The sequence below is a fragment of the Epinephelus fuscoguttatus genome, linkage group LG6 (genome assembly GCF_011397635.1).
Source record: "Epinephelus fuscoguttatus linkage group LG6, E.fuscoguttatus.final_Chr_v1".
NCBI classification, from domain to species: Eukaryota; Metazoa; Chordata; class Actinopteri; order Perciformes; family Serranidae; genus Epinephelus; species Epinephelus fuscoguttatus.
The window spans coordinates 32,487,382-32,513,132 of NC_064757.1; the positions used below are offsets into that span (position 1 = coordinate 32,487,382).

Below are 25,751 nucleotides of genomic sequence, written 5' to 3' on the forward strand. Positions count from 1 at the left end.
TCCCTCACAGTTTAAAGCATGGCTATAGCATGATGACTGGTGATGACCTAGATCATCTGCACTTATCTGTGCAAAATAGTGGAGGTCATTGTGGATATGAACACGGTGTTTTTTGCCTCTAACTGATGCCTTGACTTTTGACATTCAGTTTGTTACCAGTTTAATATAATCATGTAGACTGAAGTAGCAACAGTCATTAATGGATTTTTATATGTTTGCACCTGTGTGTGTGTGTGTGTGTGTGTGTGTGTGTGTGTGTGTGTGTGTGTGTATATATAAACAGTCCTAGTCTTGAGTGTGACAGTGGCGAAGAGGACATACTGGGGCATTCCTACCCCTGCTCGTCTGTAAAGAAGCAGTACATCCTGCGATCCAGCTCAAGAGAGGAGAGGGACTCTTTCGATGCCTCACCAGACTTCAGTCGCACGCACTCTGACAGCACGCACACATCCACCAAGGTAAACCCTTGTTAAAACTGTTGTTGGTAACTATGTTTAACCAGTCAGAGCCGAGGATTTTCTAATGCAGCTGTCATTCATGTCAATCACTGCTCTTAAACTGCAGTCAAACTGTTTCTGTGACTGCATTGCCTATTTCTCGCCTCAAATGTATTCAGAAACATTTTTTAATGTTCTGTTTAGCTGTAAAATGAGAATGTTTGTGACCTGGCTACCATGTGGAAAACAGTCTGGGGAAAACCAAGCCCCTCCTACCAGCAGGGTCACAAACATCCTTATTTTACAGCTAAACTGTACACTAAAATAAGTTTCTGATTTGTAGTGAGAAATAGGGGATGCAGTAACAGATTTTTGATTTGATGATCAGTGCTGCCTAGTTTGACAGTTTGACCACAGTTTATGAGCAATGATTGAAATGACTGACATCAAGTTTAGAGAATCCTCTGCTCTGATCGGTTGTTTCTGCTCACATGTGGGGGATTCTTGCAAATGCAAGTAGAAGCACTTAGAGGAGGCAGAGGAATATCATTTCAGTCAGGACCACTTTAGTCACAGAAAACGTTATCTTCATTTGCAGTAATATATTTGGCAGTATGGCTCTGTTCTGGGGCCTCTCTGCCTTTTCTAGGCCTATGCAGAAAGCCTAAGGCGGAAAGAGCACACCTCCCTGCCCTTCCGTGCACCTACATGTAAAGCCTAAGGCAGGGAGAGCAGCAGCAAAAAACAAACCCCGGGAACAGAACAGAGCAGCATCAATGACAAACAGAAACAACATTGATAAGTCAGACACAGCATGAAAAGGAGAAGCTGGGGTGGAGGTGGGTTGCATAGCGACTTGCAGAGTAAGCAGCAACAGTAGGCAGGCCAGAGCATCTTAAATATGGCACCCTGAATGAGATTTGCAAATTGGTTGCGTAGAAAGGAATCATGTGATCTATCAGTTGACTCCCCTCCATCAATCAGCTGCTCCATCGGGGTTGTTTGATATCAGCTGATGTAGCTGGGATGTGAGGTTTTTTTTATTTTTTATTTTTTATAAAAGTTCCCAATTACAGCTTTATACATGTTATATTTAATTTCCAGTAACAACGTTTTTCTCCATGTGTGTGGAAAACTTCTCTCCCTGGTTCTCTCACTCCTTTATTCTAAACAGCACATTTTAACACTGTTTTATGACTATATTGCTCTCTAGACAATGCATTCAAAAGGTTTTGTGTATTCTCACTGATTGCCTACTTTTTTGAGCTCGCTCAATTGTTGGAGAGGTGTACAACAGTTAAATTTGATACTTCATTTTACAGATATGCAGGTTGTTTGTGTCTTTTTTTACTTATCAATTAAAACATTTGCAGCAGGATGTCTAGTAAAATGCACATTAAACAATAAAACTCAAAACAGTAAAGGCAAAGTAAAGTACTACAACAGACACAGCCTGCCCTGCAGTCAACAGGTGATAATCCCAGACTATCAGCAGCTCAGTAATGTGATGAGAGTTGAACTGAACCTGTGAACTTTTGCTTGCTTCTCTGCCTGATCGGTTCCTTCTGATCTGCTTCCTCACCCAGAACCCAGAGGAAGCTGAGGTTCGCCTGCGCTCCTACTCCTACTCCTCCCCAAAGGCGAAGCCGTCACGGCCACTGCTAAACCGAGACGCCACCATCACTGACCTGGCAGAAGGTGAGTGAACTTTGACCCCTTAGCCTTGTGACCCTTCCGTTCCCAGGAGTCAACTGGACGGACACATGAGCCACATGTCTAAAGGGGGAGGAACAGACAGGTGTCGTAAATCAACTGAACCTCTATAAAGTATCTGTGTGTTTAGTGTCAGCGCTGCTTTCATACAGCACCACCAATACTCGTGTGTTTATGAGCACATGTGAGTGTGCAGCATTAAGGCCATGCTTTGTCCTGTGTAGATGGTGCATTCAGCAGCAGCGGCCGTTCGCTACTTCAAGCTTTATCTCTCTCTAAATCCCTCTCTCGTCTCAACCAAGTTAGTAAGTACAAGAACGGCTTCAAACAGCATTTTAGGCTGCTGGTTGGCTGGTGAATAAAGTGTCTTTCTACTCTTTCTGGTGAAGTGTGGGATAAACTGGTGATTATCAGGAGCTGCACCATTAAAATGCATTCCTAAACTTTCTATGAACAAGCGTAATTTAACAGTATCTTTATACAAGATGGGAAAACTGTAGTGAAATGATTGAATTAGTCTTGTTGTAGGAAACAAATCCTTTTGCTGCACATTTTGCTGTAAAATGATTTGCTCAGATATTTGATTTCACACAATTTTGCAAAACGATGTTTCTCATTGTGGCCCAAATTGTGCAGCCCTTTATCTGTGGTGGGGTTTTGTTTTGGTGGTGGGTGCGGCACTCACATTGTGCAATGCACAAACCACTGTCTCAGAGAAAAACATATTCATTATTAGTTTAAATTGGTAAAAGATCAAAAGCAGACTTTCTCCAAAGCTCAATGTTATAAAACAATAGTCATCAAAACTTCCCTTATTTATACGATGACTGACAAGTAGAGGTTTGAAACTTTGAGACTGGGCTTTTTTAATATCCTGAGGCTTTGGAAAAACACTCTTTACATAACTCTTATAGACGATCTGAAGGAGGAGTTGTTTCTACCCTGAGGGCTCTGTTCTGCTTCCATTTTGGTTCATATTATGTTTCCCTCTTGGTTTTGATTTTTCCATCTTTGGTGTCATCTGGTTTTTCGGGGCAAAACTCTTGTGTTGTGTTTGGTCTTTCTCTGAAGGGGTTTGATCCAGACTGTTTCAGGGATTCTTCATGTTTGCTTCTTACTCAGATCTGATTGGGGATGATGGTTTTTGACGCCCTCGGCTGATTCACTTAGAATCTGTGACAATGACTTTAGTTTTATTGGCATGCATTTCTCGCTCACCCATTTGCCTGTTTTTGTTTTTCTACTCTACAGAGCAGAGAGCATTCAGCCTGACTGATACTTCCAGAGAAAAGAGGTAAAACTAGCGTGTCATTTCATGAGCTCAGGAGCAATCCATTCAGATGTTCCCCCCTTTTTAGGCATCAGTGTTGACCAGCGTTTAGAGATTGGCTAGATGTGCCTACACATGTGTATGTGTATCTCCAGTAATAAACCTGTGGTTGGGGTCTGAGTGCATAGGATGCAGCATACTTCCTGTTGTAAGGCAGAGGCCAGAAAACGCTCTGACTGCAACCACAAAATAAGCCTGCATAAACAGCAAAACTCACAACTTTTCTGGACTCCAGACCTCAGAAACACTTTGCTAAATTCAAGCGGAATATGTAGTATATACACATTGTAGTGTGTATTTTGAAGACACACTGTGAAATCTGACAAGTTGATCTCACTTCAAAACATTTAAGAAACCAAAGGAATAGTTATATTTACTTACTTTTTCAAAGCACTCGGTTTCCTAAGATCAACTTGCCAGATTTCACAGAGTAGATTTTCTGAATTAACATTTGTTCTACAATCCTAACATATGACAAATCGTGCTTACATTGTTCTCATTTCATAATTCCCACAATCCATATTCATTTTATAGTTTATTTCATCTCACCGCCTCATAAATGTATCATGTGCTAATACATTTTGTTTGATAATAACCATGCATTGCTAACAGAGGAAACATTTCACAATATCATATTAGGCAATTAGATTATCATATTACATCACTGGAATATTGCGTTAGAGTAGATCATATTAATACTGCAATATTCACAACACCAGCCTTATCAGACTCACCAACCATTTATGTCGGTCATAATATCAGGATCCATTCACTGTTAACAAAATTTGGATGTTGCCTCTGCCTTAAGCATCGGCTAATACATTATATGGTTTCCTAATTCAGTATGTAGCACAAACATTCACGTGACTATCCACATGCAGTTGTCTTACTAAAGAAATGGTGTATAGACTCTAATATTAGATGCCACACACAATATTAACATTTTGAGTCTCTTGATGAGCCGAAACAGGACAACATGGTCTGAGGTGTGTTATATCCATGCAGGGTTTTGGGTTTCCGTAAACGGGCCCAGTCAGCAGAGGAGGAGAGCAGCGCATCGCTCCAACACCTCACCCTCACAGAGTTCCTCAAAGAGTATGTTTTCACCAAAACAGCCTCACAGCCATGCATGTGTGGCTTAACTCATTCTAACCCCCGCCGTAAAACCATTGCCCAACTCATCCATTAACCACATGGTTTCTTTGCAGCTGTATTTGCTCATGTGTGAATCCTCAGAAGATGATGTTAACACTTTAATGTCAGGTCACAGTATATGTTTGATGTGGCGTTGCATGTTTCTCCTCTGTACGTTCTGTCGTTGTCGCCTTTCACCTAGAGTGTGTACTGTAACTAGCTTAAGCTGCTGTAAATAGTTGACACATTATTAATTGCATCTTGTCAAGGTCATACTATAAATAGCATCCACTAGAGTCCATAGTGACTTCCAAGCATGCGAAGCATGTTGTCAAGAGTAATAGTGTGTAGACCAGGGGTCCTGGAAGACTGTCTGGACATTCTTTCATTCCAGCATGACACCAAGTGCCTGATTATTCAACTCTTATATTAAATGTACTGAAGTAATGATTTGTCATATAAAGAATGTGCATGTTGGTCCTGAATGCTGCAGTCTTCCACAGGCCAAAAGGATGGTAGGAGTTGTGATGGCTGCTGAATGAAATGTTTACACTGAAACAGGATCGAGGATGAGGAGTGGGATAAATACATAATCCCATCTAAAGTCGAGTCGGAGAAGTACAAAGTCAGCCGGACCTTCAGCTTCCTCAAGAGCAGGATGTCCAGCACTCGCAACAAAACTAAGGTGACAACACAGTGGAAAATACTGTGTGATATATCCATATTATATTGATATCGTGGTGCTAGACAAGATATCGTCTTCGATTTTGGATATTGTGATATTCTAAGTGTTTTCTTTTCCTGTTTTGAAAGGCTGCATTATTGTAATTGGGTTTCCATTCAAATTTAGCTCAAATTTTAACCAAATTTTAAGAAATAGGCAAAAGAAATGAAAGTTTATGCACTTTTTGACCCACTACGAAAGCAGTGCCTAACAAAGCACACTGGACAATGGAAATAGAGTTTTGAAATGTAGCCATGGGCTCTTAGAAGAGTTCTGATAACAGCCCTGTGTGCATAAGCTTGTTAAAAGCATAGACTGTATAAAATTAGGGATGTAGCTGTGTCAACCATTGGTTTGTGGGCTTATGTTTTAAAGGTTTGAGTTCAGCATTTTGGCCATTGCCATCTTGGAGTTTTACAGCCAGAAGTGACAAAATTTAGATAAGATGGTGGAGCTGTGGAGGTGATCTGACACATAGCTGTAGTGACGCCTCGCAGGCAGCCTGCCACTTAAGCAGCCCCGCCCTTAATTTAATAAAATGTACAGGGACAAGTTTTTACAAAGTATATAAAGTTTTGTTTTTGTATCAGGCTGTAAACATTTTTATTTCTGCAGTTAAGTTGGGCATTTTAACATGGGGGTCCCAAGGATTGACCCTGCACTGGGGCCAGACTCAAGTGGCCATTCAGAGAACTGCAGCTTTTGTCACTTAGGAGTTGGCGTCACATTTCAGCCCTTGAGGTTGCTGCTGCAGTTAAGTTGGGCATTTTAACATGTTGTTTGCACCCAGGTTTTTATTCATGTGCAAACTGATAATGTGCATGAAAAGAGGTGCATGGAAAAGCACTTAGTACATTTGACAATAGCATTGCAATATTGATGTGGAGATATTTGGACTGCAGCTTTTGTCACTTAGGAGTTGGCGTCACATTTCAGCCCTTGAGGTTGCTGCTTGGTTAAAAGCCTCCAGAGATGACAAAGAGAGCTTGCAGCGGCTTATTTGATGACCATAAATCATCATTCATGCACCAAAATTTCGATATTTTGGGGGATTTTTGTTGTTTGCACCCAGGTTTTTATTCATGTGCAAACTGATAATGTGCATGAAAAGAGGTGCATGGAAAAGCACTTAGTACATTTGACAATAGCATTGCAATATTGATGTGGAGATATTTGGTCAAAAATTTCAAGATATTTGATGTGCTCCGTCACCCAGGCCTAAAATATGATTCCTGCTGGCTAAGATTTCACCTACATGTGTTTAAAACATGATTGTGTAACCCAGCATTGTTAAACTTTAAAAAACGAAGGAAAAAAAAAAGAAAAAACAAAAGAAGTCAGAGGAGGCCTCCCAAAGTAGTGCAGTAAAAGGTTTACCACCTCTCAGACAGGCCAGGTCAGAATTCCTGTGCAGGGGAGCCATTGTCTGTGTGCGGTGCCTTTATTTGGCCAGGGAGAAAATTCCCTCTCCTCAGGTCTTAGCAACGGGACACAGTGAAAATATCCTCTTACATAATGCGTAGACCCCCCTCCACACAGCGTGAGGAGCCAAAACACATTCCATAGTACACTTTCAATCTCATGAACACGTGTGCATGCGTTCAAGAACATGTTTCCATGTATGTGCAGACCCACGATGCACACCAACAGTCCAAAAACAAACATACACTCTCAGACCTCCTTGTAAAGCTTGATAAGAAAATAAACATCGCACTATCGCACACATGCACAGAGGAATCCCCTTAACCCCCCAAGGGTAGAGCGCCACAACAGCAGTCATCCCCATGGACTTTAGCAAAGTAAACAGAAAGGCTTGCTCAGAGGCCCCTTTATCTCAACTAACTCAACTTTAACAGGTGTGTTTCAGCAACAGGATGACCGCTACATGCCTCTTCGTGCCTGCTGCTCAGCGTTATATCATTTCTACTTTGGTGGTTTACGTGATATCGTGGCATTAGCTGCAGTAACTGTCAGCTGAACGAGTACATTTAAAATATTTATGACTTAATGTTTCAGGTGAAGGGGAAAGAGGTGAAGGAGGGAAAGGAGAAGTCAGGAGCCACTAATGGACACCAGTTTGTTCCTGTGTCTCCATCTGGTCCTGCTCTCTGTGTGGCCTGTGATAAGTCTGTTTCTGGGAAGGAGCTGTTGCAGTGCTCCAGTGAGTATTATACTGTCAGTACTGTTGTTGTTTTATGTCCTGTGGTGGCTGAACTGTTTAGGGTTTGTGTATATGTCTTCGCACGTGCTGCCTTGATGTTTTGTTTAGCAGAAGACATGGAGTCGCTTTTCTTCCTCTCACAGAGTCAACATCCATCATGAGGAGCAGGACGGTTTGACAGCCATCTGGACACTGAATCCAGAGATGTGGTAATTTTGTTTATTATCAGTTCACTGATGAAATTAACTGGGATTTCATTTGTTTTTGTTTGCAGACTGTTTCCTGAACGTCCATAAAAACTGTCGAGAGTCTGTTGCAGCCTGCGGGAAGGTAACCACCAACATAACACACTTCATTTAATCTGAAAACCAACAAGCAAGAGAAAATTTCAAATAATAATAAAGGAAGCATCAACCCACTCAAAACACAACCCAGATACAAACAATGTGGTGTCATTTTAAGAATGTCGAGAGTCATACTGAGCTTCTTTTTAAATGTTGCATGACTACATGAGTCACATATTCTCTCAGGGAGGAAGTCTTTTTTCAAATTTAAGGGGGTGCTCCACAAAACAGATTTGTCAAGTCTGAGAAAATACTGATGATGTCATATTAATTATTAGTGACTAGTCCATACCCGGGGATGTGTTATGTATAGAGGAATAAGAAATCAAAAACAGTATATTAGAGGAGATGCAAAATCAGAGCACTGTAAATGCACTATGTAATAAATATTAAACAATGCACACTGTATTTAGAAACATGCTTTATGGCAAAATATGTGGAGCATGGTTTTGGCTGACGGCACGGAGGCACGCACGTGCGCGGGGCCGTGTGCAGGCACACAGGTACACACGTGCACACGCAACACGGAGAAAGAATGAAAGAAACAGTGCAAAGTGCACAGCGCAATGTTAGTTTGTAATGTTTGTAGGCTAATGTCAGTAAAGTGAAAATACGTAATGGCTGGCTCGCGCACACAGACACAGACGCGCGCACACAGACACGCATTCGTTCAGTAAAATAATTACCTTAGTCTTCAGCAAGTGTTGGTGCTTGAAATTGCATGTCCCAAGGGGTCTCCGTGCATGCGCAGCTCGTGCTGCTAATGGTGCTCACAGTATGAATGGGTAGTGGAAACGCGAATATAAACAGTAGAAATGTGGGAAAAATGCAAAAACGGCATCGTTGCTGTCTGCACATGACCAAGATGAAAGCCTATGTGCAAAGCAGTGAGGAGGAAAACGGATGATGACAGACAGAAGGAAGGACGGAGGGACAGAGGTTTCTCCATTTAATAGTAGGATAGGATTAATAGTAGGATAGTAGGATGCACAGGTCAGGGTTTTTAAAACGTGCACCAACCAGCCTGATATGAGAGCCAATTTTCCGTTATTTCCAGTAAATATCAGAGCATAAAACGTGTGTTTTCTGTTTTTAAAGCAGGCTATAAATGTAGGAAGACAGCCGTAGTCACCCATGTTTAAAATGGTTACGGCTCGAGTACGCAGCTGATAACCTACCTGGTTTGTCTACATGAGCGCACAGCTGATCAGTACAGTGGTTTGTTTACATGACATTACAGAAGTGCATATTTAACACAGCCAGTGTGGACAGAAAGGCACTTGCTCGCTTGCTGTAAGGACACAGTGTGGAGCCTACACATTTGCAGACATCATGTCCAGAGAGATTTATATATTTTGGAGTCAGAGCTTCAACAGATTTTTCTGGTCAGAAGCCGAATAACTAAAAGCCTGATCACATCAGCACTGATGATAAGGCAGCTTGCCGTGCGAGAGAGAGACGGAGAGAGTGAAAGAGAAGGTGGAAGCAGGATTATTGCACAATGTCTCTCTAAGTTATTGATTATTATTTCTTGAAGACATTTCCCCTCTCATCCAGGAGGCTTCTTCAGTTCTTCTTCATGAACTGGAGAACTGAAGAAGCCTCCTGGATGAGAGGGGAAATGTCTTCAAGAAACTCAACCAAGTCCAGTTGCCTTTGATATATAACACTTATGACACCAAGTATTGATTTAAAATTATTTTATCGCTTCCATTCAGTGTCTGTGATCAGAACTGGATCCAGAGCAATGGTCTGTTATTCACAGCAGCAGCCTGCTATTCAGAAATAACAGACCATAGAATGATTAACCAACAGGAATCGAGTATTAAACACTGCTGTGTAAAAATAAGGTCTAAAAGTCAGAATATCTTGGCCTCTGCAGATTCAAAAGATTGTTGAAAACCCTCCAAATGTTTGGAAGTACAATACCTTATCAACAGAGTACCCCTTTACTGCCTTAGTAGACCAAAATGCAGTAACAAGACACGTATTATATTTTAAATGAAAGGTGCCATAAGGTAAATTTACGTTCAACGAATCTCACAGAAACACATTTTGTGCGTTCTTGAGGTCTAACAAATGTGTTGAGTGCATTTCTTTCCTCATAAAACATTTGCCGAGCCAATTCTTTAAATATTTGAATCATTTAAATTGTTTATTAGCTTTCAGGCTTCTTTTTTTTTACTGCCTTTGTTGGCGCATTTGTACGTTTCTTGGTGTAATGTCAGCAGAACTGCATCAAACCACCACCCGTGCATCCTCCCGTTTGCACAAGCTTCCTTGTGCACATGTATGATACAAACAAAACAGGGACCCATGAATAGCAGCTTTGCTCCAAAGCACAACTAGTGGTCAAAAACTCCACAGGTTGCCTTTAGGTAGACAGTTAACACTTTGTGGAATGAAAATCTGTCCCTCTCATGTTGTTACAGTGCTATAGTTATTCAGTTTGTCAATCAAACTCTTCGCTTAGTGTTCCTAATTCATGATTTTCGCATATAATCTCAAAATCCATCCCGGGAAATGTTTGTTATCTGCAACTGTCAACCGGACGTGTCCAGTGGTCTGAGACGCGTGCTGTGTGACAGCAACATCCCCAGTTCAAATCCAGCTTTTGTTGTAGGTCACTTCCTCTGTCTTTCTCAGTGTTTCCTGTCGCACCCGGCTGTGCCATCCCATCAAGGCAAAACACCAAAAAAAAAGAAATGCATCAGTTTCTGAATTAGAGGCTGGCTGAGAGGAAATGGGTACAACAGGAAGAATAAATTCCAACATTTGGTGACAACGGAACTCCAGGAATGTTTTAAAAATCACAAACTGATGATGTATAAAAAGAAATATCTGGGGGGGGGGGGGGGTCTCTTTAATATTTTTCTTTGGACATAAATTGACTCCAGTATTGACTAAATTTTTGTGCTGCAACCACAACAATTCCATATTTAGAGCACAAACGCTACAATTTACAGCTGTTGATGTTGATATGATTATGTGTCTCCTCAGAAGCCACAGGAGAGGAATGCACTGCTGATGAAAAGCAAGACCTTGTCTCTCCCACAGAGTGAGTCAGAAAACATTGCGTGTCCCCCCCTCCCACCGTGTCCTCCCTTGGTCTTTGATTAAGTTTTTACCTGTCCTCCCTTGTTTCTCCTGTAGTAGATTAAGAAAGCTGTTGCTCCTCTTCCCCCACTCTCCCCTCTTCGTTGTTGTTCTTTCCCTGGTAAAAGTTAAACTTTAATCTGTCTCAGTGGGAGATCTGGCCTGGATTGTGTTTATATGTGTGTGTGTGTTTGTGCATGCGTACAGAGTCTGAGTGTTTCTCTTCCATTGGCAGGGTCATTTTATTCCTTAACGTGAAGTTCTGTTTCTTTACTGAGTGATTGATGTCTCACAAAGGTGTCAAGGCCAAAAATATCAGCTTCAATTACTACAACATATTGTCATAACTTTAGGCTGAATGCCCAGTTAAACAATGAAAGATAGTGAATGCAGACCTCCTCACAGCTTTATTATTTGGTTATTGTAGTATATAGATATTAACAAAGCATGCTGACATCTAAGGTATTTATTTGTAGAATGTGAAAGCCTCCAATGTGTGACTGATTTCTCTTCCTGCTCCCTGTCCTGGTTTATCCTCTAGACTCTGGGAAAGACAACTCTCCAGCCTCCATTTTCTCCTCTTCTTCTTCACTTCCCACAACAACCAGAGAGAAGAGAGAAACAACTGCCCCTCTCTCCAAAAGCCTTTCTATCTCTATAGACAACAGGTAGGATGGCAGTGTTAGCACTATATATATATCAAAACATCCATTGTTCAGATTTATGGAAGTGAACTGGGGTTGTATGAGGGGAGGGGTCAGCAGCAAAATTGATTTCAGCCACCCATAAAAGTCCCACTGACAAAAATTAATAACAGTTTAAGTTCTTTTATGCTCAGGCTACATGTTTATTGACGTTGCTTACCATCTGTGACGGACAACTCTCCTACATCTGTGGACAGCGGAGGACCCACTAGGTCTCCTTCGTCTAGGGACAGGGCGTGCAGCACATCTGCGTCCTCATGGCAAAAGATTAATTTAGATTTATTCAGAACTTTTATTTTATGTTATTTTATCTGATTTTATTTTATTTTATCAGATTTTATTTTATTTTATTTTATCTGGTTTTGTTTTATTTTATTTTGTCTGGTTTTGTTTTATTTTATTTTATCTGGTTTTATTTTATTTTATTTTACCCAACACTCTCTGAAAAGTACAGACTGTCTTTGTATCAGTTTATGTTACTTTGTATTATTATGCAATTTTTATTTTCATTCTTACTCTTCTTACAGAACTTTTATTTTATTTTAAGTGTATATTTTGAGTGCTATATTGAGAATATATTTACCACTTTACCTTGCCACAGACAGCCCTTTCTGGCGGGGAAGTTCCCCATCTATGCTCTCGTCAAAGCCACAAAAATCCATTGACAAAAATAGTAATTTTACGTCACTGAACACGGGAGCTGCTGGTGTGCTACTGTCTTGATCAGTTAGTTAGTTTGTGTCATTGTGTGACTTTGGTGAATCCAAACTAACCCATGTGAATGGCACAGTCACACAATTACGCAAACAGCCATACTGATCAAGGTAGCTGTAGACCAGCAGCTCATGTGTCCAGCGATGTTAAATTATTGTTTTTTCTTAATGGAGTCTGGTCTTGAAGAGAGCTGGCTTCAGTTTCCAATTGTAAATCGCTGTCTGTCACCAAGGTGAAAATATTCTAAACATACAGTGTACACTTAACCCACTACTGATTTTTTTCAAGATGGCTTGAATACGTTTTTCTGCTGCCCCCATCCACAGCAGTACATTTCTTAGCTTTCGTGTCGGTACTCCTGCCTGCTTCTCCAATCTGGGGGTGTGCCAGTTGACATTGACTGTATTGAAGTACCTCAAACAACCCCACTTCAAACGATCTGAAGTATCACTTTAATCTGGGTTTCAGTGAGCTTTTGTATCTTTAAATTCTAAAGAAGAAACTTAAGATCTTGAATACTGGCACAACATATCACTTCAGTCTCAAAATACTTGAATCAGTTTTAAAATGCAAAAGTAAATAAAACCTTCTCTTGCAAACAGGCTGCCTTAATGCAAACACTTTCTTTGTCTTAAAAAAGTTCTAGCTAACTCATTTTGTTTCTGTGCAGACGTCTGAGTGATGCAGCAGGGGTGGACAGTGAGTGCAGCATGACAGCTTGCACTAACAGCTCATTGTCTGATGAGGGAACACCGGTCACAGCGACTCCCCCGTCAGCCGAGCCGCCAATCACCACACAGGGTGAGGAGGACAAGCTTACATTATGATTTGTCCCACCCACACACACATAACACTGAGAATTACTGGAGAGTGGACTGTGATTTAGAGGAAAGATATTGTTTATTATTTCTGTGGCCACAGATGCTGTTGATGCTGCTCTGATGAGCGACCTGTCGGCTGACCAGCTGGGGCTTGAGGTGGAGTCATGGAGTCTGGCGGTCAGTGCGGAGTTTTGCAGGCAACTCGACAGGAACACCATTAAACGACAGGATGTTATTTACGGTGAGACAGTTATCCTTAGTACGGTATTTTATATAAGCATTAGGCAGTATGCATACTGTATCTGTCGTAGATCTTATTTGCTGAGTCAAATCTCAGTGGGTAGAGCCCAAGAATCACAGCAGGGGCGACTCTGGGCTTGATTTGGACATAATATAAATAACTTAAAAAGCTTTGCTCACTGGCAGACACAATGGTGTGAACACTGTGCACACTGCCAAGTTGGAAGTACACACAACTTCAGATTTATTACACAAACGTCCTTTTTTTGGAGGAATGTGTTGAAATGAGTTACTGTGGCAGCTATGTAGCCATTTTTACTCCTCGCTGCTCCACTTGGATTCAGCTAAACATTAGTTTGCCAGAGTAATCCCATGCTCCACAGAGGTTTACTTCAATCAGCAAGATCATTTTACTGAGAAACCTTTGCCCAACTCAGCATCTCATCTGCACTTGTAAGCATGCACATTTATTTCAGTGCCCATAATCGACTCTCATTGCCCCCATACAGAGCTGATGCAGACAGAGCTGCACCACATCCAAACGCTGACGGTCATGTCGGAGGTGTTCAGGAGAGGCATGCTGGAGGAGCTGCAGCTGGACTGGGACTGTGTGGCCCGGATCTTCCCCTGCTTGGACCCCCTGCTGCTCTTTCACAGAAACCTCTTTGGAGCACTGCAGGAACGCCGACAGGCTTCAGCCCAACCTGAGAACCCCCGAAATTACCTCATCCATCAGATTGGAGATATTCTGCTTGAGCAGGTTGGTGAAGATGGACTCATGCACATAAACACACAAGGATACATGTCTTTAGTCAACCTCTTATGGCCTCTTTCTTAGTTCTCAGATGAACACGCTGAGAAGATGAAGGAGGTGTATGGAGAGTTCTGCAGCCATCACACCGAAGCCGTCAATGTCTTCAAAGAGCTGCAGCAACAAAACAAAAAACTCCAAAACTTTGTCAGAGTAAGCTCCTGCTTCCAGACCTCTTTTGCTTCTTAAATAATGGATGTACAGTAAACTGTCATGATTGAACAGGTACTCATTTTGGTGTTAACCTCTTTGCTCGCAGCAACAGAGCAATAACACTCTGGTCAGACGGAGAGGGGTGCCAGAGTTTATCCTGCTGGTGACTCAGCGCATCACCAAGTACCCAGTGCTGCTGGAGAGGATATTACACTACACTCAGGGTACGTCGGCTCTACTTTGTCATAAAGCCGTAAACATATGCAACTCATAAGTCTGTTTAATATTCTGTGGAAGCATCAACACAAAGCGTGGGCGTTTTTATGTTTACACGTAGCAAAATGTTTTAAAGTTTACTAAGATGATCCAAGTATTTGCTGCAACACTGCATGTTTCTAGTACATGAAAAGTACCACTATGCAACTAGATACTTTATTAACTACAAATAGAGAGGTTATTTTCTGTGTTCATCATCAAAGTGTCATAAGTAACTTGAATATTTCAGTGTTGGATGACATTGGTATTTTTAATAGCCTGCTTGAGAATATTACCTGTGCTTTGTGTGGAATTTATAAATAGCCTTTTTATTTTTACTTTGACTGCTCTCTTATTGAAAATGAGAAGAAAGGGTTTTGCAGTGGCTAAAATATTATTTTAAGTCCAGATGAAACACATTTTGAGAGCATCAAGCTTCAGTATTGTGATATATTTCTGGGTAAAACAGGATAGGCAGGTGGGATATAATATTAGGAGGAATTTGATTTGGTCGTTGAAAAGTGGGTATGTCATAACAAGTGAGGCCCCCCACAGTGTACACCGACAGGATAGTAGTATCCATCAGGGGGAGAGATGAAGCCCAGGGTTGTAGTCCACTATAAATGCCTTATGCACAATCTGGCGCTGTCACAGGTACCACTGTGCACAAAGTGAATACATTCTAGCCCACAGCTCATATCCACAGTATTTGTGGAAATTAAGACACAGACACATGCTGTTTCTAGCTAGCTAACGTAATCTTAGCTTTTCGTGGCTTAAAGTTTCAGACTGATTGATGGATGGATGTTATTGGTTGAAATTGGTTAGTACCAGCTTACGTCAGCACACACCATATTTTGTTTTATGGGAAGAAAACAGGATTCGAAATTGATATATTTGGCACATATTGATAAATAGGTACACAACATGACTTGCAATGTGATCTAAAAGGGTTTAAAACTAATTTTTCATTTCATTTCACCTTTAATGTGACCTCTCTGTTACCTCCTTCCCCCCACAGAGGGAAGTCAGGAACACTCTGACCTATCAAGCGCCCTGGCTCAGATCCGTGACATCATCGCTGCAGTTGACCTGACTGTGAACAAGTATGAGAGGTGTCAGGAGCTGCAGGAAGTTCTGGCCCGGCTGGAGAACAAGAGTTTTGCCAAGCTGAAGAATGGCAAGGAGTTTCGCAAACAGGACCTGCACAGCAAACACAGGGATCTGCAGTATAAAGGGTTGGTCTACTGGAAGACTGCCACGGGACGTCTGAAAGGTTTGTATAAGATCATCTGTGTCGCACAATCCTTGACTTTAAGAGACAATCAATCTACATGGATTTCTGCTATTGTGTTTTCAGATACTTTGGCTCTCCTGCTCACAGACGTTCTGGTTTTCCTACAAGAGAAAGATCAACGCTTTGTGTTTGCTGCTGTGGTAAGCCTCGACCTGAAGAATACTTTGAAATCAAAGAAACCTTGTTCAGCTCTCCATCCTTTAACCCATTTTTATGGGTTTTGTCTCCTTTCAGGACCAGAAGCCTCCTGTAATCCCTCTACAGAAGCTCATTGTTAGAGAAGTAGCCAATGAGGAGAGGGGGATGTTCCTCATCTCCGCCTCCTCAGTGGGACCAGAGATGTATGAAGTTCACACCACCACCAGAGATGAGAGGAATGCGTGGATGAGACACATACGACAAGCTGTGGAGAGGTATGTGTGTCAAGTCAAGTATACAGTGTTTGTTTGTGCAGGTGTGCAAATGTCAAGGCTTCTACTTAGATTCCGGTGCATGTATGTGTGCCAGGTTAATGTGTGTGAGTGGTTTTGTAACTCATTCCCTAACCTACTGGTCTACCTGGCAGTTGTCCTGAGGAAGAGGAGGAGGAGGAGCGAAGTGCTGAGACAGAGGAGGCCAGGCGAGTGGCGGAAGTGAGAGTTCAGAAGATCACCAAGTTCCAAGGTGAAAACACATTTGTCTCCATATTCATGAACATTGTGAACATACAATATCTGTTTGAGTGAATGGTGTATATAGATTTTATATTATTTATTTTAATTTCATCTAATTTGTATTTTTTATAAGATTTTTATTCTTTTTATCACTTTTTTGTTTTGTTTTTTATCTTGTTTTGGACTCTTGAGCTGCTCTAACATTTGAATTTACCTGGTGTTGGGTTATTAAAGTCTTATCTTACCTTATATCCGTATTTTATCTGTTTCCTATCCTTCTTCGTGAAACATCACATGATGCTCTGGTAGGACCATAAACTCAGCTATCCTAATCTCAGTGTTTGTTGTGTTTAGAGACACTGTTGGGTCAGGACCAGCGAATCTGCAACAGCCTGGAGGAGAAGTTACAGCTTTATGCTGAGCTCACAGAGTTAACCCTCCACTCACCAGAACCTGTACCACATCGCCATCTGCTGGTGCAACCTGACACAGACAATGAGCCACCACGACAGGCCTCCTCACTGCTGACAGCTGCACTAAGAGAGGGTAAGAAAGCTCCTGTGTGGGCTCCGTAATGCTGCGGTCATGCTGTTGGAGGACGCATTTCACAAGCCTAATTATTATGAAGAGTGACTAACCTACATTAAAAATGAACATGAATGCACCATCTGGCACTTTCAAGAGCATATCCACGCCAATTTAAAAATACAAGTATTTTTGGTGGGAGCAAATGTATTTTGGTGTACAGCCTAGATAATATCCATATGTGGGGAAACACTTAAAGGTATACTATGCAGGAATTGTCAGCTACTATTTGTAAACAGTATTGCTAATGAAAGTAAAAGCCAGCACCAGATTTATTCTCTTTTTGGAGCTATTTTCGTCAGCTTGGCATTTTTGCCTCAGTATATTCCATACTATATTAAATACAGACAGAGGGCAGAATCTAGTGGGTCATTAGGGATGACTGGGAAGGGATCACTTTTGTATGAGTCTATATATTAGAAAAAGAGACAACTGGTTGCTCTGTGTATACAAATGTAGATCAAAACCTTGTGCCGGGTGCTCCTCATGTGATGGCCTCTAATTGGTTCCTGCCACTATATACCTGCTATACCTGTGTTGAATGTTTTAAAAGCCCTGATGAAGCCCTGATGAAGACCTGCAGTGGTCGAAACATGTTGGCTCTTTTATTGATTTAGCCACGGGTAGAAAAAGATTTCCGCACACTTACATCTATCCAGTGTCTCGCTTTATTGCTGAGCTTTCAGTCTATTCAACCGTCATCAGAGCATACCTGATGAAGGTTGAATAGACCAAAAGCTTAGCAATAAAGCGAGACATTGTATGATGAAGGTTGAATAGACCAAAAGCTTAGCAATAAAGCGAGACATTGTATAGATGTAAGTGTGCGGAAATCTTTTTCTACCAATCTGGACTCATTGATGTTTTCAGCACCTTGCCGAGACTGAGCCGGGTGGAGCGGTAGCTACTCTGCAATGATTTAGCCACTACATGTGTGCCAGCAGTGCCTTTCTGAGTCTATATATTGTTTTTTAGGATATTTCTGCATAGTATACGTTTAACAATATAGCATTTTATACACAGTGCTGACCCTTTGCTGAAAAAGAGGCTCTAAGCAAGATTCATCAATCAATCAAACCATTGTTTCTTCAGGGAAAATTGACTGAGCATTAAGCTCTTTTACAGCAATGCCCTGAGTTCACATTCAGTGGGCTAGAAAGATACAAGCATATAATAGTAATCGCAGTAAAGTGATAAAAAAAGACCATAAAAACAAATAAGTAGCAGCAACGTCGATCAAGAATTATGAACAGCAATAAAAAACAGTACAAAGAAAAAAGTTGAATAATAAGAGAAGAGTCTGCCACAAAGGACGGATACATAACAATAGTATAATGTAGGATATCATGTCTGTCAACTAACAAAAGCAGGAACACTGTTAAACAACCACATCATCTAGCATACACTTGAAATGATCTAATGACACATACCTGTCTAATCTAAATAAGAGTGAACATTTTTTTTTTTTTTTGAACACTTGCATACGTATATTTTATTTGTCTTAAACAAACTGCATTAATGTCTAAAACCCCCTGCTACATAGCCATATGACACCAACACTGGTGTTTTTATTTACTTAATTTGGCTGATTCGACCTCTTCTCAGGACTGTGTTCTCATGTGAAGACCATGCAACATTTCTCTCAGTGTCCCTTTGTTTAGTTTAGTTTAGTTTAGTTTATTTGTTTAGCACAAGTTTAGTACAAGATACAAAACTGTGCAAGGTGGGAACGAAGCCTCTGCAGGCTTGTACAGAGTTCCACACCTGCCCATATCAATCACATGACATGCAGGCTAAACACTCAGCAAAAAAAACAAAACAAGAGAAAACAAACAAAAACAATGCAAAACAAGAAGCAACAACAAAATACAATTTAAACCCAGGAAAGACGCAGCAAAAGCAAGCCACCCACAATCAGAAGGATTGATAAAATCATGTTAGAGAAAGATGAGCACAGGGATCAGGCGGGTAATAGAAGTTTCTTCAAATGCTTTTTGAAAGCAGAAAGGGAGGACATTGATCGCAGTGATGAGCTTAATTCACTCCAGAGCTTAGGACCTCTAAAAGTAATGTTAAATTGGTGTCTTGAAGTCCGTGTGCGGGGTAAGAGTAGACTGTAGTTGCTGTGTCTAGTTTGATATGTGTGTACATATGTGGTGGGGATGAATAAATTCTGAAAGGTGTCTGGAAGATCTTGTTTCCTATATATAAACTTATGCATGAGTAAGCATGTTTGATAAACATTTACCTTGTCAATGGGGAGTACTTTATATTTTTTAAAAAGGGGTGCCAAGGGTGCATATCTATTTGAGTGGGATATAAATCTGAGATATTTCTTCTGTATGACACTTAATTTATTCAGGTATGTAGGATAGGTTGCTGCCCAGACAATGTTACAATAATTAATGAATGGGAACAAAAAGCTATAGTATAAGGTTAAATAAGCTGAGGAGTGAATTAAGAGACAAACCTTCCTCAAAATGCCAAGCATTTTCGCAGATCTTAGAGACAAGGTCGATATGATCAGACCATTTAAGACCGCTGTCTATAATAACTCCTAGGAATTTAGTATGCTGAACCAATTCAATTTGAGTATGATTTATAAAGATTTTAGCTAATTCTATAGGATAATGTTTATTAGTATTACAAAAAATCATGAAGTTGCATTTTTTCATTTTTTTTGCATTGAGGGTAAGTTTGTTCCATTGAAACCATTCCGCAATAGAGGATATTTCCTCATTGACAGTTTTAATTAAAATATTAAAGTCTTCGTGTGCAGCTACGAGGTTTGTATCGTCTGCAAATAGTACTGGGAGAAGTTTGGTGCATGTCATGGCCATGTCATTGATGTAAATTAAAAACAGTAAAGGCCCCAGGATTGATCCCTGAGGAACACCAATCATAATTTGTGATTTCTTGGAAGTAAAGCCTGCCAAATGAACATATTGCTCTCTGTTAGTTAAATAGTTTCTGAACCATTTCAGGGCAGCATCCTCCACTCCGTATCTGTTGAGTTTGGCAATCAATATATCATGACTGACCGTATCGAATGCCTTACTCAGGTCCAGGAAGACTCCAAGGGCAATTTTTTTATTATCAAGAGCTAATGAAATATAGTTAACAAGTTGAATGAGGGCATGCTCAGTAGAATGTCATTTACGAAAGCCGTATTGATGTTTATATAAAATATTGTTGGCTGCTAAGTGATTAAATAATCTAGAATAGACAAGCTTTTCCAAGATTTTTGATATGCATGGTAGAATTGATATTGGCCTGTAATTACTGAATTCCTGGGAGTCGCCTGTCTTGAAGATCGGTATGGCTTTAGCAATTTTTAAATCCTGGGGGACAATTCCAATTTTAAGAGACAGAGAGAGGATGTGAGTGAGGGGTTTGATGATAAAATCAATGGTCTCTTTAATAAGGACACTTTTGATGCCATCATGACCATGGGCTGCATTTTTCAATGACAAAGTGATATTACGAACCTCTTGTAAAGTTGGCGGGTCAAAATTTTGGAGTGGAGGATACTGGCCTTTGATCACAGAACAGGGGTCTATGTCAGAGCCATTGATGCTAGATGCTAGTTCCGAACCAACAGATATAAAAAAGTCATTAAAGCCATTAGCAATATCAATAGGGTTAGAGAGAACCCCCTTCTTACCATTCATCTCTACAGGGGCAGCAAATGGAGATTTAGTGCGATTCAATAAGTGATTAATGAGGTGCCATGTTGTTTTAATGTTACTGGAAGCTTGAGTAAATTGGGTAGAATAGTATGTTTTCTTTGCTTTTCTTACTAAGGCTGTGGATTGGTTTTTACATTTCTTATAGGATGCAGTATTCATAAGGGAGGGGTTAAGAATAGATCTCTTATAAAGTTTATTTTTTTTCCGGGAGAGCTTTTTTAATTCTTGCCTTATTAAAGGACTTTAAAAATAATTCATATGCATTATTCGCGTCTTGTGACAGGAGTACCTCATCCCATATGATAGAGCTAATGGCTGACTTAAAATTATCAATGCTGTTTCTAGAGAATTTACGGTATTTATTTGGCTCATTCTTAGGATTGTTAGACTTAGCGAAGTTGGAGTGGATAAATTAGAAGACAGGAAGGTGGTCAGAGACATCACACATCAGGAGACCTCAAGTGACCTCAAATTCATAAGAGTTAAACAAAATATTATCGATGAGAGTAGCAGATGAAGAGGTGATTCTGGATGGTTTATTAATTAGAGGGAAAAAATTAAAAAAATAAAGGCATTTAAGAAATCAACTGTTTGTGTGAGATCACATTTGAGCAAATTAATATTATAATCACCAAGTAAAAAACATAATTTACTTTCTTTGGTTATTATTTCGAGAGTGGAATGAAGTGCGTCAATAAATGTGTTGATGTCTGAATCTGGTGGTCTATAAATGCAACCGATCAGAATGCTATTTCCATTAAATTGCTGACATGATGGAATTTCGATAAATATAGACTCAATGATAGTGGTGTCAAATTCAGCACTAAGTTCATCTCTAGAAATAGCATTAAAGGTGTTCAGAACATATAATGAGACACCTCCTCCTCTTCTTTTCTTTCTACAAGAATGAAATGCTGTATAATTAGGCAGGGAGAATAAATTAAATACATCATCAGTCAGCCAAGTCTCTGAAAGGGCCAGGGCTGAAAAAGGAAAACTTAAAGTAGACAAGAAAGTTTTAAATTCGTCATAATTTTTGGCCATACTACGAATATTCAAGTGGAAAGTAGAGAAAAGATTTTTATAGAGGTTCAGGGTGTATTCACTTGTACTTCAGAGTAATAATTGCAAGACAGTTTTAATGAGTTTATATTAGATTGATCGATGTCAGGATTAAAGAAGGTATCATAGATGTCATAACTGTCCATGTTCTGCTCAAACAGGTTGAAAACTAAAGAGTTAATGTCAGTGGTGGGTAAGTTAACAGAAGCCATAGAGATATTTAAGAAGCTTGTTAGCAGATCGACACAGACTCGCGTGCTGGAATCTGTCAGTCCGCTGGTTGAGTAAGCCACCCATTTCAAGTTGGCCTACGTCCGATGTTAACTGGATATTCCGTTTGTCCCAGACAGTTACAAAATCATAGTCCATAATCAAACGCCACAAAAAAATAAATAAAGAAAAAAAGAAAGTAATAGGTCCACATATCCGCAGCTCATATCGTGGCTCTGTTGTGATCATCATTTGTACAAGTCCAGTTCATTAATTTCTTTCACCATCACTGCTCTTTCCTCCTCCGGTGTCGCTCTGTTCGTTCGGATAAAAACTTTACAGTTCCGAGTCCAGGTCGCTTTGATCTTTTTAGCCTTTTTCAGTTGCCGCGCTGCATAAGCAATGATCCCGTTCTTCCTTGTTAGATGCTCATTCACAAACACGCCTGTGCCCTTTAGCTTGTACCCCTGCTGCAGCAAGCCAGCCTTGTCCTTTCTATTGACAAAGCAGACTATGATTGCTGGTGGAGTGTTTTTGTTGCTCCGGGGGAGTGTATGACAGGCCGAGATCTGTTTGCTGTGAATGGGAATATCCATGCTACCGAAGAACTGGATAATCTGGGATTCCAAGGTCTCCGTCTCGGCAGGTGATGTGTCATCAGCATTGTTTCCAGCAGCGACCTTAGAATAGGCATGGTGGCGTGTTTTCAATCCAGAGATAATCACATCATCGATGCGGGAGTATTGCTCTACGTCATCCAGTCTCTTTTCCAATTCTTTGATCTGTTCATCTTTCTTCTTTAGTTTAACTTCATAGCCGTTCACCTGAGCTTGGAGCATATTCACCTGTTGCGTGAGCTTCAGGATCTCCGTTTGTTGCGTTGCGATTTTGCCGACCTCTAGTTGGATTGTGGCCAGAGTTTTTTAAATATCTTTCATTTTAACAATGTGTGTAAGCTCTCTCGTTGTTGTAGTGCCTGGCAGGCACATAAATCACTTTTATTTTAGGAGAATTAAGTCAGGGCAAGCGAGCGAGCGAATGCCAGCACCTGCACGTCAGCCATCTTAGCGTGATGTTGACATGTCATGGCAGAAAAGGCTATAATAAGAAACATCAGTAATGGCTACATCTCATTTAGTTTTGCAGTTTACAGGCCCATGTTCACGTGAAGAACACTAATTGTGTGTAGCTTCCCAAGACACTTCAATGAAATGTTGCAGTCATGAGTATTGGTTAATTTCATCAGGCAAGTCAACTTGCACCGTTATCTTTATCTGTATACTGAGTTTGCTGATATCATATAATTCCTATTGTATCTCAGTCCAACCTGAACTCTAATCAGTGAGAAGAGATAACTCATGCTGGGGCGTGCAGGGCTTCTTATCTACCAAGATCAGTACAGCATTGCAATAAACAGATAATGAACTTTTGATTATTTTTAGGATTGTGTATTAGACTTACAAACTTCAAAAAATTACTTTGCAAATATTAATTTGGAAGACAGTCTACATGTAAGATCGTAAGAAAGAACATAAAAGTACAACTGAATGACTTAGAAAAGTGATGCAGTGTGCTGTAGGTTTATTAGTTGTCATTATTGACATTTTGAAACCAGACTTCAAAGAATACATACCCAGCCATCAAAGTGTCTCAAGACGTCTTAAGATGTGTCTTAAGACACATTTGTTAAGATGTCTTAAGACGTCTTGGTAAGTCAAGACATGTCTATAAGATGTGTCTATAGACATGGGTCTTGAGATGTCTTAAGATGTCTTAAGACACTCAGTGTCTTCAAGACACAAAAATCTGTCTGGGTGCATCCCATGTGCTGCTCTGGCATGTCTTGAGACATGGGTGGCGTCTTCAATTTTTTGTCTTAAGATGTCTTAAGACGTCTTGATGTACAAAAATGTCTTGAGACGTCTTGATTTCTGTCACTAAGACATCTTGAGACACTTTGATGGCTGGGTATTAATCCTGAGTTTATGCGTCTTCTGCAGCAGAGAACCTGATCACCATCCTGCAGGCTCGTGATGGTCCTACTGTAAAAAGTCAGAGCTCTCCGGTCCGAGGACCAGAGTGCTGCAGCTACAACAGCCACGGCAGCAGCATTCAGGAGTCTCCCTCTGAGCGTGAGTCATGGATTTTTACTGTAATGCCTTCAGTTGACATGGCTGCCAACATATGCTACTTGACCTCTCCCAACGTGGGTGAACCATGTTGCCTAATATTTGCAGGCAGAGACATTTACTTCTTCTTTTCTTGCTACAGCGGATTATCTTAGCACGCTCAGTATGAGCTCCACCTCTCTTGGGTCAGACAATGAACTGACGGGAATGGACAGCCTGCTGTGGAGCTCTGCTGTTGAGCTCAGGAGAGGAGACACCAAAGGGACACTGTTAAAGGTTCAAGCACTGTAGTTCCCCATAAGCAAAGTTTGTTACTAAAATAAATTGTTCACACGTATTAACACAGTTTTCTGTAGGTGGCGGAGAGCGTTCAGAGCCTGACTCAGCTTCTCTACAGTCTGCAGGTGAGAAAAGACACAAGACACAGCATCTGCATGAGTGAATATTTGGCTTTGTGAGAGGGCAGGATTACTAACAGTAGAGTGATTAAGTGTCTCCACCCTGTGTTGGCAGGCAGCGGTGACCCTCCAAGACAGCTGCTATGAAGTCCAGAAACTCCTTCTGCAGGAAGGAGAAAGACCTCAGCTCCGACCTCTTACTTCCCTCCCCAACAGTCTGGTATGAGTCACATGATATTCACTGAAGCAAAGTCTCAGAAACTGACTCACTATAGACATAACATTTTCTGGTTCTCCAAATTGAATGACAGACATCCGGTCAAGGATGAGGCATTAAGTTGTTTCTCGGCAATGTATCGTCACTGCACTCCAATTTTCCACTTGTTGTTTTGTGTATGGTTCTGCTGCACAAAGGAAAAGATAAGTAAACTAAAAACCAAACATAATCAGCCTTAAGTACATAAACCCTAATAATGAACAAATCTCCATAACGCATATTCACTTTTTCACTTTAACATATATGACTTGACTAAAACATGGGGAATATGAAATACTTAACATTGCAGCCAAACAGATAATAAACCTCCCCTGCTCATCAACTTCCCAACCTTAGTCCCAGAAATGCTCCAACCTGATTGGTAGTCACTGATAGGCCCTTATTAGTCTGACACAAGCCACAGAGTGCGAATCTCAGCAGATATATTTAGGCCTTTTCCACATTCATGTTTGAATAAATAATTTATCCCACACCAGAGTCTCAGTGTTTTACTAACTTAGACTTGAATTTAGTTTCCTCTTTTTCAAATAATGACAGAAAACATTAAACCTGTTTCTGTTGTTATGCAGGAGCAGGACAAGCAGAGGAGTACTGATAAGAAGAAAGAGGAAGTAGAAAAGAAGGGTTTAGAGAGGAAGAAAGAAGAGGTGGATGAGGTGCAGAAACTCCATGTGAGGCTGAAACAGGAGCAGCAGCGCTGGGACAAAGAGTGTCTGGCCAGAGAGAAACATCAGGTACACCTCATGCTGATGTTACGGGTTGCATATACACTCATTTGTCTCACTTCATTTGGTTTTTCTGTCTGTCTGTGTTG

The 25,751-nt window shown here is 40.7% G+C and overlaps 1 protein-coding gene across 8 annotated transcripts in view; it reads left to right on the forward strand.

Annotated features, from left to right (window-relative positions):
• Positions 1-25,751, forward strand: part of LOC125890027 (rho guanine nucleotide exchange factor 28-like) — a 61,508-nt gene that overhangs the window by 31,743 nt on the left and 4,014 nt on the right. For 3 of the 8 annotated variants that reach the window (XM_049578402.1, XM_049578405.1, XM_049578411.1), the window contains 25 exons: positions 284-458; positions 2,024-2,135; positions 2,375-2,455; positions 3,402-3,444; positions 4,486-4,575; positions 5,176-5,299; positions 7,355-7,499; positions 7,774-7,829; positions 10,844-10,901; positions 11,481-11,607; positions 13,028-13,158; positions 13,279-13,419; positions 13,928-14,178; positions 14,257-14,382; positions 14,489-14,606; positions 15,659-15,913; positions 15,998-16,074; positions 16,169-16,347; positions 16,500-16,597; positions 16,942-17,133; positions 24,134-24,265; positions 24,405-24,538; positions 24,619-24,666; positions 24,776-24,880; positions 25,507-25,671. In XM_049578402.1, coding sequence (XP_049434359.1) covers positions 284-458; positions 2,024-2,135; positions 2,375-2,455; positions 3,402-3,444; positions 4,486-4,575; positions 5,176-5,299; positions 7,355-7,499; positions 7,774-7,829; positions 10,844-10,901; positions 11,481-11,607; positions 13,028-13,158; positions 13,279-13,419; positions 13,928-14,178; positions 14,257-14,382; positions 14,489-14,606; positions 15,659-15,913; positions 15,998-16,074; positions 16,169-16,347; positions 16,500-16,597; positions 16,942-17,133; positions 24,134-24,265; positions 24,405-24,538; positions 24,619-24,666; positions 24,776-24,880; positions 25,507-25,671 — 3,163 coding nt within the window. The remainder of the gene's footprint in view (positions 1-283; positions 459-2,023; positions 2,136-2,374; positions 2,456-3,401; positions 3,445-4,485; positions 4,576-5,175; positions 5,300-7,354; positions 7,500-7,773; positions 7,830-10,843; positions 10,902-11,480; positions 11,608-13,027; positions 13,159-13,278; positions 13,420-13,927; positions 14,179-14,256; positions 14,383-14,488; positions 14,607-15,658; positions 15,914-15,997; positions 16,075-16,168; positions 16,348-16,499; positions 16,598-16,941; positions 17,134-24,133; positions 24,266-24,404; positions 24,539-24,618; positions 24,667-24,775; positions 24,881-25,506; positions 25,672-25,751) is intronic. The other 5 variants (XM_049578408.1, XM_049578412.1, XM_049578406.1 and 2 more) reach the window with 4 other exon arrangements.